We start from the raw sequence: 16,814 nt of genomic DNA on the forward strand, positions 1-16,814 counted from the left end.
TGATTAGATAATGGATAAAACAGGAAATATTTCTAACTGTACCCAAGTTTCCCTATGGATTTCTACACTAGAGATATTTTATTTATATCATTTATTATTTGGAACACTTTCTAGTCATGCTTCCATGCAAAATTAGATGAAGCCTTTTAATGAACTTTGCATAGTAGACATATAAGTATTGTGGCTATTGTGCCTAAAATTTGTCCTGGATTTTTTAAAACCATTCTACATCAGAATTTTTTTCGGCTGGCCTGCTGGTTCTTGTTGTACTTGCCTACTTTTGATGTTGCCAAGGGGTGTTTCTGAGCATCCTTTCATTCGTTCTCCAAATAATTTCTTCAATGGACTGTGATGTCCAGCCTTTCTGGATGCAACACCTCCTGAAAACTCCATGATGACATCTTAGGTAGTTCCTACTGTGTGCCTAACAGCAGAGGCGCCATCTCCCAAAGTTTGTTGCAGGGCCTGTATTCAGTCTTAACAATTTGGGGGGGGGGGGCTCATTATCAGAAGAGATCATAAATAAAAAAATAAAAAATATACGAACAAGATGAGATGTGGAAACAGCAAGATAAGACCGGATAGAATTATGAACATTATTTGGACTGATTTGGATATTAACGCAGTAGCAAGAAGATGATCGGAATCCCCCATCGGAACTTGAAATATGGGTCCCCTCAACAAAAATTTAAAATTCGGCTTTGTAATTTGGAATTTATGTGATGTGATTTGATTTGATTGGTTGGCTAATAAAAATTATTTTAAAAAAAACAATGGGGGGGGGGCTCAAAACCTCCTCTGGTGTCTGCATCTATCTCATGTGTTTTGAACCTGCTACCCTGGCTTTCTGCATTTCAATTTAAACCCAGGGAAAGACATCATGAGGTGGGGCTTTTTCAGATCAGGAAGTTACATACAGCCTGGGAGGCTAAGCCTAAACTTATGCCTAGAGCAACAGTGATTACACAAAGACCTATTTTAGTTGAGGAAAAAGGAAAGGGGAAAGATGGTAAGTTGTCCAGAAGCATGTGATATTAGTTATCACTGCATAAATGGTCCAAAAAGATGTCTGTGTAGCATCCAAGTTAAGGGGGTGTGGAAACCAGAAAACAATCTTAAAGAAGGAAAGCAGTGTGGCAGACCTCTGGGTACAGTACAGAAGGCCTCACAGTGTGAGGCCTTACAGTCAACATTAATATACAAATATCATTCACCAGAGATTCCAACTAAAATGTGATGGCCTTGGTTGCTTCTTAATTCTGAGTGTTAAGTACATGACTGATGTCTATCACTGAAGGTTGTTATTTGATGCTCGTTTATGATTTCCATATACAGTCGTACCTCCTTTTGCGTCCGGGATCCATTCCGGAGCCCCAGACACTCGACGAAAGGGACGCTCGACAAAGCGCTGCTCTGTGCATGCGTGAAGCAACGCTTCTGCATGTACGTGAGCGGCAAACCCGGAAGTAACCCGTTCTGGTACTTCCGGGTTTGCCGCGGACGTTGGATGAAATGGACCCTAAACTGGAAGGACTCAAAATGAGGTACCACTGTACCTAACTATATTTGTTTGCAGGTAGATTCTTTAGTCCATTTTATAGGAAAGCTATGCAAGTGTCATTCTGCCATCACTCCCTCATCTTACGGAGTTGATAGCTGGGTGGGACTCCAGCACTTTGTAGATTCCATACATCATGGGAAATGTGTGAGTATAGGAAATTTACGCGGATTGTATCAAAAGGCTACAACCCTCTGTGCTATCAAATCCTCAGACTGTGTGTTGTTCTTTTTTTAATAGGTGAGAAGTGAGATTAAGGGGAGAAAACAGATATCTATTGTGATTAAGTCAAACTATTATTGTTTGCCTAAGTCATCCATTCTCAGAAAATCCTGTTTTAATGAATCAAAGCATCACAAACCAGACAGGAGAATGTCAGATAAATGTAGATATTATTACAATGTCAAGGGCACATCTCTTTTTATTTTGTTAATCTTTTTGTTTGGAACCAACCACAGAGTGCATTCTAAGACCTTGCCAGCTGCATCTTCATTTTCAAACACTGGCCTCTGGAAGCATAGACCTGCATGAAACCAGCTTTGGGAGACGGGGATTGCTGATCGCTAATCACTTTTCCTGCAGTGTCAGGAAAAAGTTAACCGTGCTTCTGCTCCAGGTTGACTCTCATGATGCAAACTTCTTCATTCAGTACAGCTGCCTGCAAACTGTGATATTCGGAGAATGACCATCAGCTTGGCCCTCTGTGGTGAGAGTAATTGCTACCTTTTGCTTCTGTAGATGTTGATGAATGTCAAACCGGCGTACACCGCTGTGGCGAGGGACAGATTTGTCACAATCTACCTGGAGCTTACCGCTGTGATTGCAAGACGGGATATCAGTATGATTCATTCAGCAGGACCTGCATTGGTATGTGTGGCACAGGAGGAGATGATATTGCTGATTGATGAAACATGGACCTCAGGCCAGTGCGCAGTGCTGCCGTTTCAGGCACAATTATTAATTCCATAGCACTAGAACTCAAACAAGATAATAGAATTGCTTCTGAAACCACCTTCACTCGCAGTGAACCGCTTGTCTCTTAATCAGAAGCACTAGTGAGAATATGTTCTAATTTTATTTCAAGTATAAGCAATTGATTGGATAAGAACTGAATCAGGAGGATTCCATAGGTGATAAACCCTTCTGCTGTAAATATATCACAAATTGTGGACCAGAGAGTAGTTCGGTTTTTGACACAAGTATGGTTGAAGGAGAAATTCTATTCAATTCCCATTTAAAGGGAAATCTACTCAAGTCACACTTTCTGAACAGCATATGAACTGAAATACAGCCATCCTTTGAAACTGGAACTTCTCTGAATTTTGCAATGCAGTTCTCCAGCCAAGTGAGGAGTACAGAAATGAATATATGGGGGTTAAGTGTGCACATAAATAACATTCAAAAATACAATATATCATGTATATATTCTGGACCCTCCTCATGTCAAATTCTATCCAATTTAATTTTCATTGGGAGGAAAATGTTTGGCAGCTGGATATGAAAATGTGTGCATGCTAGTCGGGATGGATGGACAGTGGATACTCTAAAGCTTGTGCACAGTATTTTGAAAGTGCAAATGTGCAGTATCTTCTGATATTGCAAGAGTTCCTAACCATCAATCCCAAGAAACTCCAAGAACTGTAGCTCTGTGGTGCGAATAGCGGAGTCTTCTAATAATTCCCAGCACTCTTAACAAGCTACTATTATGAGGATTCTCTGAGGGAAGTCATGATTGTTTAAAGTGACATAACACTGCTTTAAATGTATAATGCCGATTGAGCCTCTGTTACATCATATGTTAATACAAAGCAGCATACAAAGTTAGGGGGGGGGGGAAATGAGATCAAAGCAATTAATCAATGCAGTCCTCAATATTTTTCCTGTTCTCTCTCTCTCTCTCTCTATATATATATTTGTTTACTGGGCATTTGTGGCAGACATAAATGAATGCTGGAATTATCCTGGCCGACTCTGTCAACACTCATGTGAAAATACTCCTGGATCCTATCATTGTTCCTGTTCTACTGGCTTTCGCTTGGCATATGATGGGAAGCATTGTGAAGGTATTGGGCTAAACATCTATTTGTTAAATCTTTATTAATTTGAATTAAAAAATATCAAAACGCAATGACATTTAATACAGACACAAAGTGAGAAAATAAAGAAGAAAGAAAATAAAAAGAGAAAAAAGAGAAGGGTAAAAAACATAATACTATACGTTTCATATATGTAAATGCCATATTATATTTACAAACTCACAAAAAAGAACAAAAACATTACTATGAATTAACTAAAAAAGGCTTCCAAATATTTTCATTTACTATATCTATTCTTTCCTTTATAATGTAGAGTCTCAAATTAACTTATTTTCGTACTTCCAACATAATATCATTTCCACCTTTTATTTATAAGAATCACTCAGGTTCTGCCAGGAGATTCTTATTCTTGCAATAATTTTTTAGATATTCTTTAAATATTCTCCATTCTTTATATACATTCTGTTTCGATTGATCTCTTACTCTCCCTGTCATCTTTGCTAGCTGTAGATATTCTTTCATTAGGGCTTGCCACTCTGCTATTGTAGGTATTGCTTCATTTTTCCAATTTCTTGCCACTAATATTCTGACTGCAGTCGTTGCATACATACAATGTATTTATATTTTTTTCCTATTTCTATTGGCAATATGCCTAGAAGGAGGGTTTCTGGTCTTTTTTTAAAATTAAGTTTAAATATCTTTTTAAGTTCCTCATAAATATTGTTCCAGAAGTCTCGGATAACTATGCAGTTCCACCACATATGCAAATAAGACCCCATCTCTTTTTTACATCTCCAGCAGATAGGTGATCTATTTTTGTACATTTTTGCCAATCTTGCTGGAGTAAGGTGCCATCTATATATCATCTTCATAATATTTTCCCTGAGATTATAGCACACCGTGAACTTGATGTCCTCCCTCCATAGTCTCTCCCATTTTTCCATATAAATATTATACCCAAGGTCTTGCACCCATCTCACCATTACTGACTTAACTTGCTTTTCTTTCACTTCCCATTCTAATAGGGGATCGTACATTTGTGAGATATATTTTCATTTTTTAAAATTAGATCTCTTTCGAATATAGATGTTTCTTTTGCAATACCTTCTTTCCTAACCAAATTTAGTCTTTGATTTATCTGAAAGTATTGGAGCCAGCTTGTCATATACCGTATTTTTCGCCCTATAGGACGCACCGGTCCACAGGACGCACCTAGATTTGGGGGAGGGGGAATAAAGGGAAAAATAATTATTCCCCCCCCCAGGCGCGGGGCTGGGGCAGGGGAAGCCCGAGCTTCCCCCAACCCCAGCCCCCAGAACGGGAGCCAGAGTGGCCCCCGAAGCTTGCGGGGCTGGGGGTGGGGGAAGCCCGAGCTTCCCCCGCCCCCAGCCCCCAGAGCAGGTCGGAGAGCACTGGCGAAGGTGAGCGCACCTTCACCATTGCTCCCGGAGCTTGCGGGGCTGGGGCTGGGGGGCAGGGGAAGCTCGGGCCAAGGCTTCTGTGGGTGAGGTCCACAGGGGTATTTTTGGCTCTAAAATTCCCTTAAATTTAGCCCAGATCTTATATAATGACTTTCTAATTATATGATTTAGAAAACCCCTAACACCAACCAACACAGATGTGTTAGATCTAGAGGGCCACAATAACCGATATGGGTGGCACGGATACCTGATATATGATAAGGTGAGGATTCACAGGGGTATTTGGCTAAACATCTAAATCTAAACATGTCTAGGTTTTGTATGTCCTGAGGCCACAAAAAAATCCACAGATTCACATGTGCTTGACTGAGATTAATAAATTATTTTTATCTGTGTTGGTGAGCAGATGGTTGCATGAACAATACTGATGACACCAAACTTGATATTGAATGGGGAGGTTAGGCAGTTGGTCGTGTTAAAACCTATGAAGGCAATGCAAATGTATATCTGAAAGTGCATCCCATTCAAAGCAATACTCTATATCCTCCCTTGGATATACATTCAGATATGCAACCAAATCTGGGTTTTATTTGTGCTGCTGATCAAGCAAGTGATTTTGTTGCATTATGTATGTGTTGATCTTCTTAGCTAGATACATAATGAAACGACTGTTATAAGAATTACTTCTACTGTTTTAGACACAGTCAGCTCAATATGACTTTACTTTCCCTTGTTTTGTTAATTATTAAACTTTTCTTCATCAAGCATTTCCATGTGCTCATTGTTACGTGTCATTGTGAATGAAATATGAAAAAAAAAGAGAATCCAACCAGCTCAATCAACAAAAATTTTAGCTGATGAATCAAATATATCATCATGCTTCAAGACACAAGACCTTTCTGTAACTGTCAATACATATTCGATGGGGCTTTTCTTTAACCTTTCTGTTCTTCATTTGATAACAGACAATGACTGACATGGCAGTGGCTGGACTGATTTAAATTTTATTTCTATACTTCTTATACAGACATCAATGAATGTGACAACAACCCATGCAGTCAAGAATGTGCTAATATATATGGTTCCTATCAGTGTTACTGCAGGCAAGGCTATCAATTAGCAGAAGACGGCCATTCTTGCAAAGGTATGTTTTGAACTTTCCATTGGGATTACTATTGCACGTTCCTACTGGACAGCAACTTTGTTGTCCTCACATGTCTATAAATTCTTCTTTTTCCTCAGATATTGATGAATGTGCACAAAGTGCAGGTATTCTGTGCACTTTCCGCTGCATGAATGTGCCTGGAAGCTATCAGTGTGCTTGTCCTGATCAAGGATATACTATGGCAACAAATGGAAGGACTTGTAGAGGTAAGAAGGAGATGGAAGGGCTTCAGATTCTACCTGCTCAGCCATCAGGTCAAACATTCTTATCGCACTGTTTGCTCTTATTACGATTTCAATAAAAATTAGTTAGTCCAGTTATTATTGAGGTTGCACAAGGGGGGGGGGACTTGGAAGGGAAGATAGTATTTGAAGGGCAAGCTCTATTTCCATTATGTGGTTTGTTTGGGGCAAAAATACAGAAGGCTCTTTTGCTTGTTTTTCAAGTGCAAGCAGGGCTCTCATCACAATACTCCACCAGGTGGAGAGAGTTTGGCAGGGGGGAGAGATAATTTTGGACACCTTCATAGTGGGATAGGATAGCTGCCCTGTTCGCTGCCATGCCCAGCACCATTCCCACTCCTCCTGGGCCACCACGCCACCCTCCTCACCAAGCTCCCAGAGCCATTTCCGAGTTGGTGTCCCTTTCGAATGTGAGCCAAGCTTGGCTTCCACCCATGATGACTGCCGACCATGTTTAATTATCCAAACTGCAGTGCCCCAGCCTCTAGAACTATGAAATCTATAGACTTAGTAGATCTACAGTGCTGGTATTTATAAATGAATAGAATGAGCAGCTAGTTTATTTTTTGTTTCACAGTAATCTTGAATTACAGGAATTTATACAGGTGATAAGAAAATAGCAGTGGTAACCAAGTCCTAATGGTTGCATAGACACATACCACTGGTATTATTCTCATGTCCCAGGAGTGATATCATAGGCATGTAAATAATACGCTGCTGTCTCTGAAACAAAACACCAGCATTTTTGTTTCATTTTCCTAATACAATTTGATAACAGTGGTAGCATATCAGTGCTTCTGAGATTACAGCATCAAAACTGGTACAAGTCAAAAGCAGCCTAGCTGAGGAGCCTTGGGTGGATTACTGGCCCAGTCACCTGGATTATATCTTAACCCCAAATTATCCTACAGAGTAAGATCATCATCATTCTGCCTTTTGAAGCCCATGCATGGGCATAAAAACCCAGCAGGACACCCGATGGTCATGAACCTGAGTCACGTAGCTGCTTCCCAGATTTTGGGGAGATACTGGCTACATGATTTATCAATGCTGGATTTTCAGCACAGGAAGCCTATTTAAACAATAAGCTCCAAAGATCTTAGACATGAGATGGGTGAGCTCACTTCCACACCATGGGGAGAATGTAGGAAAAATATATTTTTGTATCGGGGACATATTCGCCTATGAGTCATTCCACCCCCCTTCCTTCCATTTCATTCATGGCCTTTTTATAGTTGAGTGAATTCAAGCTGATCTGTTTGAACTGGCATGCTGGAGTTTTATGTTATGGATCATTGTTTTTAAAGCTATGTGGTAAAGCTTCAGACAGCCAAGATGGAGAAGTAAATCTTTTTGCAACATCAGGTTCCATATGGAAACAATTTAACCTTTTCACCTAGTTTTAAGAAACAGTGAGGAGGGGGCTTAATTTACTTTAATTTTCTTTGACTTCCTATTAAATTTTTTGCCCTTTGGGCTTTTAAACCAAGCCACGCTCCACGCAAGAGCAATTTTTGACCCTCCGGGAAGGCTATGGTATTTCTTTAAGAGCCTACCTCCTGCAAGACAACGGGCAAATTTCACCACAGGATTTTGCCACATGGTTTGTCTGTTAACATTTATTTTATTTGCAAACCTCTGAATGCTGTCTAGACATCTGAGAGTTTTCTGTGTGGCTACACACAGTCCTCAGCCAGTTTTCCCCCTCCCTCCTTGAACTGGATCCATCGCATCTGGTATCCCATATCTTCGGAACCGCAATTGAACATTTTGTCATTTGATTGTTCAAAAAACCGTTATTGTGCTCAGTAACAAAAGGAGTCTTTCATTCTGATCTTAAGCACATTTTGTGGAAATAAACTTCTCTGAAGGCAGGGGAAATACAGGAAGTCTGCAATCTTTTTTTTAAGCTTAATGCAACTATAAGTGCAGAAGAAGGTTCTGTTGCTGGTTTTTTTTTTTAGTAACGTGTCCTAATAAGATGATAATCAAGTCCAAATCTGCATATGTTAATTTATTCTTTTATCTTCCTACTTGTATGAAAAAATACTGATTATTGGTTCTCCCAACAATTGTTATTGCAGAGTACACAGAGTACACAGGTGTACAGGCCAAATATCAACTTAAATATAAGTATCCCAGCAGATGCCTATTGATTGATATACAAATACTGTCACACACCATTTGCATAGCCTTGCTAAGGCCCAACCAATGAGAGAGGGCTATTGGCTTCATGCTGTGCTTGTGAGCTCCATGGGGTCTTCCAACTGGCCACTGCTGGAATCAGGCTGCTAGACTTTAGATGAACCAAAGCTTGTGTGATCCAACTGGGCTTTTCTCATATTCCTATTGCAAACATCCAAAAGTGTAGCTCCCAGAGTGTCACCCTGGAGGCTGTTTGTGTGCAGAAGTGGTGAGGTTGGCATCGATTCCCCACCACATAACTGTTGTACTGTCCATAACTGTTGTACTGTTGTGTGGAAGAAGCAAAGCTTTGAGTCTAAGGCTGAGGTCCTGTGCATGCTCACTTGGTATTAAGCCTTACTGATCTCAGGAGGTCTTACCACCATAAACATGCACAGCATTCAGATGCCTGAGTCAGCACTCTAAAGCTGCAGTTGTGTGCTCAATTACTTGGGATCAAGCCTGTTTAGCACAGCAATAGTTCCCATACCTACTCTGCTCATGTGAGTGATATTTCTTGCATAGTTTTAGAATAAAGCTGCATCTTGTGATTTGGAATAAGGCTGCAACTACACTGTTTTGTGAATATGGTACGTGATCTTTCTTATGTGCTTCATTCCCAGATATTGATGAATGTGCAATGGGAACCCACAATTGTTCCTCAACCGAATCTTGCTACAATGTTCAGGGCAGCTTCCGGTGTCTTTTGTTTGAGTGCCCAGCGAACTACAGAAAAGTGTCTGAAATGTAAGTCCAATAAGAAAGCCACTAAATCAGATTATATTTATAAAGTTCTCCTCAGTAGCTATATCTTAGAGAGCTTGTTGAACCCCTACTGTCCCTGGCCAAAAGCATAAAACAGATGCAAAAAGATATGAATGAGCGAGTTTGGGGTATACTTTGGACCCCTCCTCTTGAAAGCTCTCGTACCAAAATGTATGCCTACAAACATTTCATCATGACCTAATTTAATTTTAATTACTTTTACAGCATGCAGAAGTGTGGTAATTGGCACTAGTTGACCCAAGAATGGAAACAGAAGAAAATAATGACTTTTTAAAAAGGGGATTCCAGAGCCTCCTTTCAAAAGGAAAATCACCATTAACGGCAGATAATAAGATAATAAAATTAGTTTTTACTGGACCAATTTCTTTTAATTGCAATCTTTTTCAACAGCTCAGTGGTTTGCTGGTAGTTTGGTTTCTTTTTTAAAAAACTGTATATCCTGAATTCTCCCCCCCCCCCAAAAAAAATCAGTGGCTTACAACACTAAAATATACAAACATAAATTGCATTAAACATCCATCAGAACATACCAATATTATTAAAACAAAAAATGAAAATCACCAAAAACAGTAAATCGTATACCCCACACCCAAATTATGAACTCTGACAATCAAGGCAGGCCTAGTCCCTCATCTCTCTGGAGTGGGGGGTGCTGCAAGGGAAGGGAGAATGGGCAATCATGATCTCTCCCTCTCTACCACCACTAGATTTTCTACAACAGTGCAGAGTTGAAAAACCATGTCATAACAATATAGGAAGAGGCCTGTTAGATCTAGTCCAGAATACTGTTCTTGCAGTGGTTAACCCAATGCCTATGGGAAGCCTGAAAGCAGGACATAACAGCAGCATAATGTCAAGGTGTTTCCCTGGCAGAAGTGCATCCACTACAGTCATCTGGAGGTTCTGCTTGAGAATTTGCAGAGCTGTCAGGCTTGTGGGTCCTGGGACATTTGAGGTGACTTAGCATAAGGCAGCTCTTTATCCTCGATCTGCACTGCTTTAAATGAAAGCAGAAAAGGCACTCCTGGGCTGCCTTTGTAAGCATGACTCTGTGGGATTTTGTATATAGCCTGATCAGAGCACTGCACTTTGATGGTTCACAGATTCCTTTTGCAGGCAAACGGCACAGTACGATTTTGTCTGTTTTCCTCTATGTGCTCATTGTGGTGCTTCCAGAGGGGGCTTTCAGGGTTCATGATCTTTTGATACTTGGCTGTTATGCTGACAATTGCATCAGTGTAAAGAGTGTTGTAAAAGAAGAGCGAGCAGCTGTTAATTGCACAAAGTTTGCAGCTCTGTGGTGCATCTGCCTAACACATGAGAGAGGTTTTTCTGGGACTTTGCAAATTGCCCAGATGTGTATCTTTTCGAATCACAGTTTCTGCAGCGCTAACTATTTCCCTTTTCTCCTCTCTCTCCCAGGAGATGCGAGCGTATCAACTGCTTTAACTATGTGGACTGCCAAAACACTCCTTTGCGAATTACTTACTATCAGCTTAACTTCCAAACTAACATTGTCATCCCTGCACATATTTTCCGAATTGGTCCCTCGCCTGCTTATGCTGGAGACAACATAATCCTCACAATCAACAAAGGAAATGAAGAGAACTACTTCAGCACCAGGAAGCTTAATTCCTACACAGGCATTGTCTACCTTCAGCGGCAAGTGAAGGAACCCAAAGACTTTTTGTTAGATGTTGAAATGAAGCTTTGGCGTCAAGGAACCTACACGACCTTCCTGGCTAAAATTTACATCTTTATCTCTTCCCATGCCTACTGAGGCATATGTACTCTCATGGGAGTTTATTGGTGCTATCGCCTTTGTGTTTTCTACCAAAGCTTATTATGATGCCTAGTTATAGATTTTTAAAATAATAATCATTTCCCCCCTTATTATATTTCTAAAAACATCTTTGTTTTTTGTAAAATTAACTTAAAATGCATAACCCCTTTCTCTTACAACTCTGGATTTTTAACTGAGTAGAAGAAGGCATTGTGGTTTAAAGCAAATATATATGTACAGTATATACATGATGTTCTAAAATCTTATATTGGTATTGCACCAGTGACAACTTCAGAATGAGTTGCTGGGGGGGGGGCAATCTATCCAACTTAAGCACTTAAAGGTCCTGTTGATTTCCCAGAGAATTAATCATGCGGCCACTGAAATCAGTTTGACTATGTGCTTAAGTACAGTTGGATTGGGCTGGTTGGCAGGCAGGACATCAGTCCCTGCCCATGGCAATGTCTGATGGAAGTGATGTCTTTCCACCTGCTGAGCTTCTTCCGGTGCAGCTTTTAAAAAGACCCGAAGTCCTTCAAGTCTCTTTAATATATTTACACTTATTTGCATGTAATATACAAAGAGAGTTCACTATGCTTGGACTGAGTAGCAAAAAAATGCTGCGCTGACATGCCAGCAAATCAGATGGGGACATGTTAGTCTCGCCCCTCCTCATGCAATTGCCTGCTCAGTAACTTTAGCTGCCTCGTTCTCTTCCTCCAGGCACGAGGAAGACAAAAGGTTAATATAAGAACTAATGCACAGCACAGCAAGCTCTCCTTATAGAGTTACATGTATTTTCAGCTTTGGAGGACAAGAGGTGGAAATCCAAAGGGTTGGATGAAATCCAGCCTCCTTAGGCACTTGGGTCTTGTCCAGTGTCCAGGAAGCTTGAACAATTTTGGGGGGAGGGGGAGGAACGGGTCAAATCGAATGTTCATCATACTCAGAACAACCCACTGAAATCAATGAACTTAACCCTAAGTCCATGGATTTCATTGGATGTGCACTGAGTGTGACAACCAGCAAAATTGTAACCATGTCTACCCAGAAATAAATCCTATTGAATTAAATGGGGATTGCTCCCAGGCAATGCTTACATGCATTTTCTTATGGTGCCATGGAATTACACCTTCTGGTATATCAGAGGTACTGCACCAGTAGTGCCAGATCATTGTCACACTTTACATGGGAATTGCAATTGCTGAGGGCATTCCACCCACTGTACCCATCATGGGAAATACATATAGCCAGTGTCAGCACATTGTACTCTCAGGCAAATGCTGCAGGCCTGTTGCTTCTGATCTCTGCCTCTTCATTGGGCTGGGTATGAATTTTTCTTCTCCTTGGTCCTGTGTGCCATGCAGCCACAGCAAATCAGCAAGGGATACATCCTTTCAATCCACAGGTGAGCAGCCTTTGGCCACCTCCTATACAGATAGGCCCATCCTCTTTCTCTCTGCAGTGGAGAAAAGATTGCTGTTGCTGCACTGCTGTTTGCAGCATGGGGATAGCGATCTTAGCTGCATCAGGATTGCTGGGATGTGGGAAGTCGAAGCCCGCTGAAACCTGGACCCAGTGTTTACATGTCTGAGGACTCAAATTGTACATCCTGTGTACATGCAGCAATCACGTTTGCTATGTGGGGCAGTTTTTAAATGTGCAAGCTGTGGTGCTAGAGTAGGAGTGGGGAACCTCCGGCCTCCCAAATGTTCCTGGGCTGCAGCTCCCATTAGCCCTAGCAAGCATTCTCAACGGCCAGAGATCATGGGAGCTGTAGTTCAGCATCATCTGGAGGGCCAAGGATTCCACATTTCTATATTAGGTAACATTCAGGCTGACATCATATACACAATTGCCTGGAATCAATGGGATTTACTTCTTATTAGACATGCATAGTGCTGTCAGTCACTTACTATTAGATGTCTGTTGTTGTTTTTTTGTCCTCATAATTTATGTTTACTTATCTGCAAACACAGGTCCCTTAACGAAAGAACACAATTTGGGTGGCAGTTAATCCATGCTTACACTTAAACAAAGCTGAATAATTTTCAGATCCAATGGAAGAGAGGGGTGTGTTGTGCTTTCTTGCTGAAATTGACATTGCAGTTCACATTACTTGCCTGGTTTGGTATTTAAATTCAGTACTGAAGGTGCCCATTCTTTTTGGGGTACATACAAGATGTATTATATTTTCTAAGGAAATGCCAAAGATGAAGCATGACAGACCAAAGATGCAAAACCGTTGTTAACACTTTATTGAATGTCATGGCTATCCAATTAGAATGTTAAGATAAAACTTGAAATAGATCAGATTTATTTTCTGCTTTTCTGGCCTAAATGACATGGCAGAAGTAGGAATCTAGTTAATTTGGCAGCTTGAATAAACCATACACTATACTAATAGGACAATGCAAGGTTTAAATTCTTTTCAAGTTCTCTTATTTTATAGAAAACTGGATAAGGCCCAAATCAAGCAGCCATGTGTACTGATGAATAGTTTAATCAAAATATTTTTTTAAATTTTTTTTGCAAGTGAATAGCAGAATTTTAAAATAAATATGGTGTGGTGTGTTTTTTTTAAAAAAAAGATAGAACAGTCTAGTGCAAATCTTTTACTTAGTTTTTTTTAGCACAGCTATACATAAATAGCATATGAAATGTTGTTGATTGAAACCATAACTGCAACATATAGATTTTTTTGTGATATGGTTTAATCCTTTCCTTATATTGTAGTGGATCTTATTTTGTATATAAAACAAGGAAGAAGCCAAGCCTTAGGGCCTTTTTATACAGTAGTATAAAAAGTATTATAAAATGCTGCAGTATTATGAAATGTAAAATACTAATTTGTACTGTGGATTAAACATGTAAATTCTTTTTATGTTTAACGGGAGCGAGGGGAGAGGAGAAAGATGTGCTGTCATCAGATTCATTGAATGTTGTCTTCCCTGCTATTTCTGTCAAGATTTCGGTCCATAGTAAAGCATATGTATGGTTTTAGCTAATGTTATACATAGTTGTGCTTCTATAAATTCTTTTCTTGGTCTCTTAGTGCCTATTTGCTTCCATTCTAATAAATAGGCTCTTAGAGCTGAAAGTGGAATTACTAGGTACTAACCTGGAGACTTTTGCTGTCACTCCAAATAGCTTATTGGCAACAAGAGAAAGTGCAGCAGGAATGTCTCCCACCACAATTCTCTGGTCATTTCTTCGTCCATCTGTCTCAGTGAATCACCTGTTGGTTCCTGAAACTAGATTTTTCCTTCACAGAGCAATGGGAAAGGGATCACTGGACACATGGGGAAGGAGAGGGTGTCCAGGAACTCTAATTACTAGGAACTAGGAAACCTTACTTAGAAGAGTATAGGAACATAGGAAGCTGGCATTATCCTGAGCCAGATCATTGATCGTCTAGTTCAGTATTGTCCACCCTGACTGGCAGAGTGTCTCCCAGCCCTACTTAGAGAAGGAGTTTGGATTTGATATCCCGCTTTATCACTACCCAAAGGAGTCTCAAAGCGACTAACAATTTCCTTTCCCTTCCTCCCCCACAACAAACACTCATTGAGGTGAGTGGGGCTGAGAGACTTCAAAGAAGTGTGACTGGCCCAAGGTCACCCAGCAGCTGCATGTAGAGGAGCCGAGACGTGAACCCGGTTCCCCAGATTACGAGTCTATCGCTCTTAACCACTGCACCACAAGAGATGCCAGGAGTTGAACCTGAAACGCTTCTGCATGCAAAACAGATGTTCTACCACTGAATTACAGCCTTTCCCCCAGAAAGGCACCTCACTATACCACTCAAAGGCTATCCATATACAGCTGAACCTTGGTTTTCAAATGTCTCTGTTGACAAACGTTTCGGCTTTCGAACGCCAAAAAACCCGGAAGTAGCTGCTCTGGTTTCTGAACGACTTTCGTAAGCCGGACATGCCACATGGCTTCTGTTTCAAGTTTCCCTATGGTATGGAAGCTTCCACTTTCAGTTTTTGGTTTTTGAATGTTTCAGAAGTCGAACAGTCTTCTGGAACAGATTACGTTCGAAAACCAAGATTCTACTGTATCATATATCATAGCAGAGTTGCAGAAGATCATGTGATACAAGCAGATTAACTACAGAAAATGTGTCTTGGATATAAACAGCCTCAGACCTAACAACTACACATTTCCTACTGCAGAGCATCTTGAGAAATGAGCAATAAAAGAGCAGGTGAAAATAGGTTTACTAGAGAAGTTCTCGAATTCCACCAGAGATGGCAGGGTAGGGCTGTAGCTTCAACTGCAGAGGAATCACATTGGAACAGACTGGGAGCCTATTTGATTCAGTTACGGTCCCAGAGTCCAGTAAATTAAAAGCCAAAAGCCAAGTGTCCCAAACTATGACATGAATTCCATAGGTAATGTGGAATGGTCTGCCCATCTCCAAGGCATATGCAGTACAATTAAGCACATCTTTCTGCAGAGAAGAGGAGCAGGGCAGTATGCAGTTATGAGACCTGAAAGCGTTTTTAAAAGCTCTGTGCAATAAACGCATGATGGAGCGGTGGAGTTCTCCTTGCCCCGGCAGGGCACATCAAGAAACCATGAAACCCAGCATTTTCAATCAACATTAGCATTTGATTGAGTATAAATGCCATTCAAGCTCCACTGGTCTGTCCTGTCAGAGAAATAATGGACAAGCAATTTGTAATGTAGAGACCTTCCGCTGACTAGAAGCAACCGCAGTCAATCATTTTGTTAAGTCACTGGCAGGCAGTTTCCAATGACGACTCTTCATTTTCTAACAGAGGTAATTGATAAAGTCCAGTGTGAGAGGGGGGTCCCAAACAGACTCTTCTGCAAAGACTTTTTTTGGCATAACCACTTTCCTTTTCCCAACACTGATAGCAACATTTTAGCTTTTGTTGGAATGCTAGTGCATTTTCTCCTCTAATTGAACAGGAATCTCTGTAGACATGGCTACTGTTGTCGGCTGAAGAGAGTCCCAAGATTACAATGTAACCTTGATATCCCAGTGCGCAGATCAGAATGTTACGGCTTAAATGTTCTTTTACAGCTAAAATTCCAATGTCAACATTGGTTTAACAAAGGCATCAAGCGTCTTTACTCTAGCCACCTTAACAGTGCAATCCTATACATGTCTACATTGAAGTAAATTCTATAGGTCTGACATCCAAGAAACTGTGTGTAGGATTGCAAACTGAGGATCTTGCTCACTTTAGGAGCTTTTATTTTATGCTGTAACCAAATGGGTTTAATTGATTAACTGAATGAATGAATGATTATCAGCAGCTGACAGCCATTTTATAGTTAGACAGTTCCTCTGACTGTGGTGTGTGATGTATCCTTGAAGTCAGTATAATGTAATTTATGCCAATTTCAAAGCTCTTTCATAGAGCCACATGGGAGTGTAAATGTGAATTTGACTCACTAGTCTTGCTAGATACTCAAAAGCTTTAAGGAAGTTTGAAATTGGCTTTAGCTTTACCTTAAAATAATCCCAGATTAAGTTGCTTTGAAGAAAGCTACTGCCAAAGTGATAAATGGGCAATGGTTGCACTCCATCAACGATGAAAGCTTTTAATAAATGTGGACAATCTAAGAAAATGTTTAAGGCTCACTTCCCTACCAGTCTT

At 40.4% G+C, this 16,814-nt stretch overlaps 1 protein-coding gene across 1 annotated transcript in view; it reads left to right on the forward strand.

Moving 5' to 3' along the window:
* The window catches only part of FBLN2 (fibulin 2), a 140,145-nt gene extending 125,957 nt beyond the window's left edge, over positions 1-14,188 (forward strand). The window contains 6 exon segments of the mRNA XM_081848814.1: positions 2,297-2,425; positions 3,496-3,621; positions 6,043-6,159; positions 6,258-6,386; positions 9,230-9,353; positions 10,815-14,188. Coding sequence (XP_081704940.1) covers positions 2,297-2,425; positions 3,496-3,621; positions 6,043-6,159; positions 6,258-6,386; positions 9,230-9,353; positions 10,815-11,172 — 983 coding nt within the window. The 3' untranslated portion in view covers positions 11,173-14,188.
* The last annotated feature ends 2,626 nt before the right edge of the window (positions 14,189-16,814 follow it).

The sequence above is a fragment of the Podarcis erhardii genome (genome assembly GCF_964252035.2).
Source record: "Podarcis erhardii genome assembly, chromosome: 2".
NCBI lineage: Eukaryota > Metazoa > Chordata > Lepidosauria > Squamata > Lacertidae > Podarcis > Podarcis erhardii.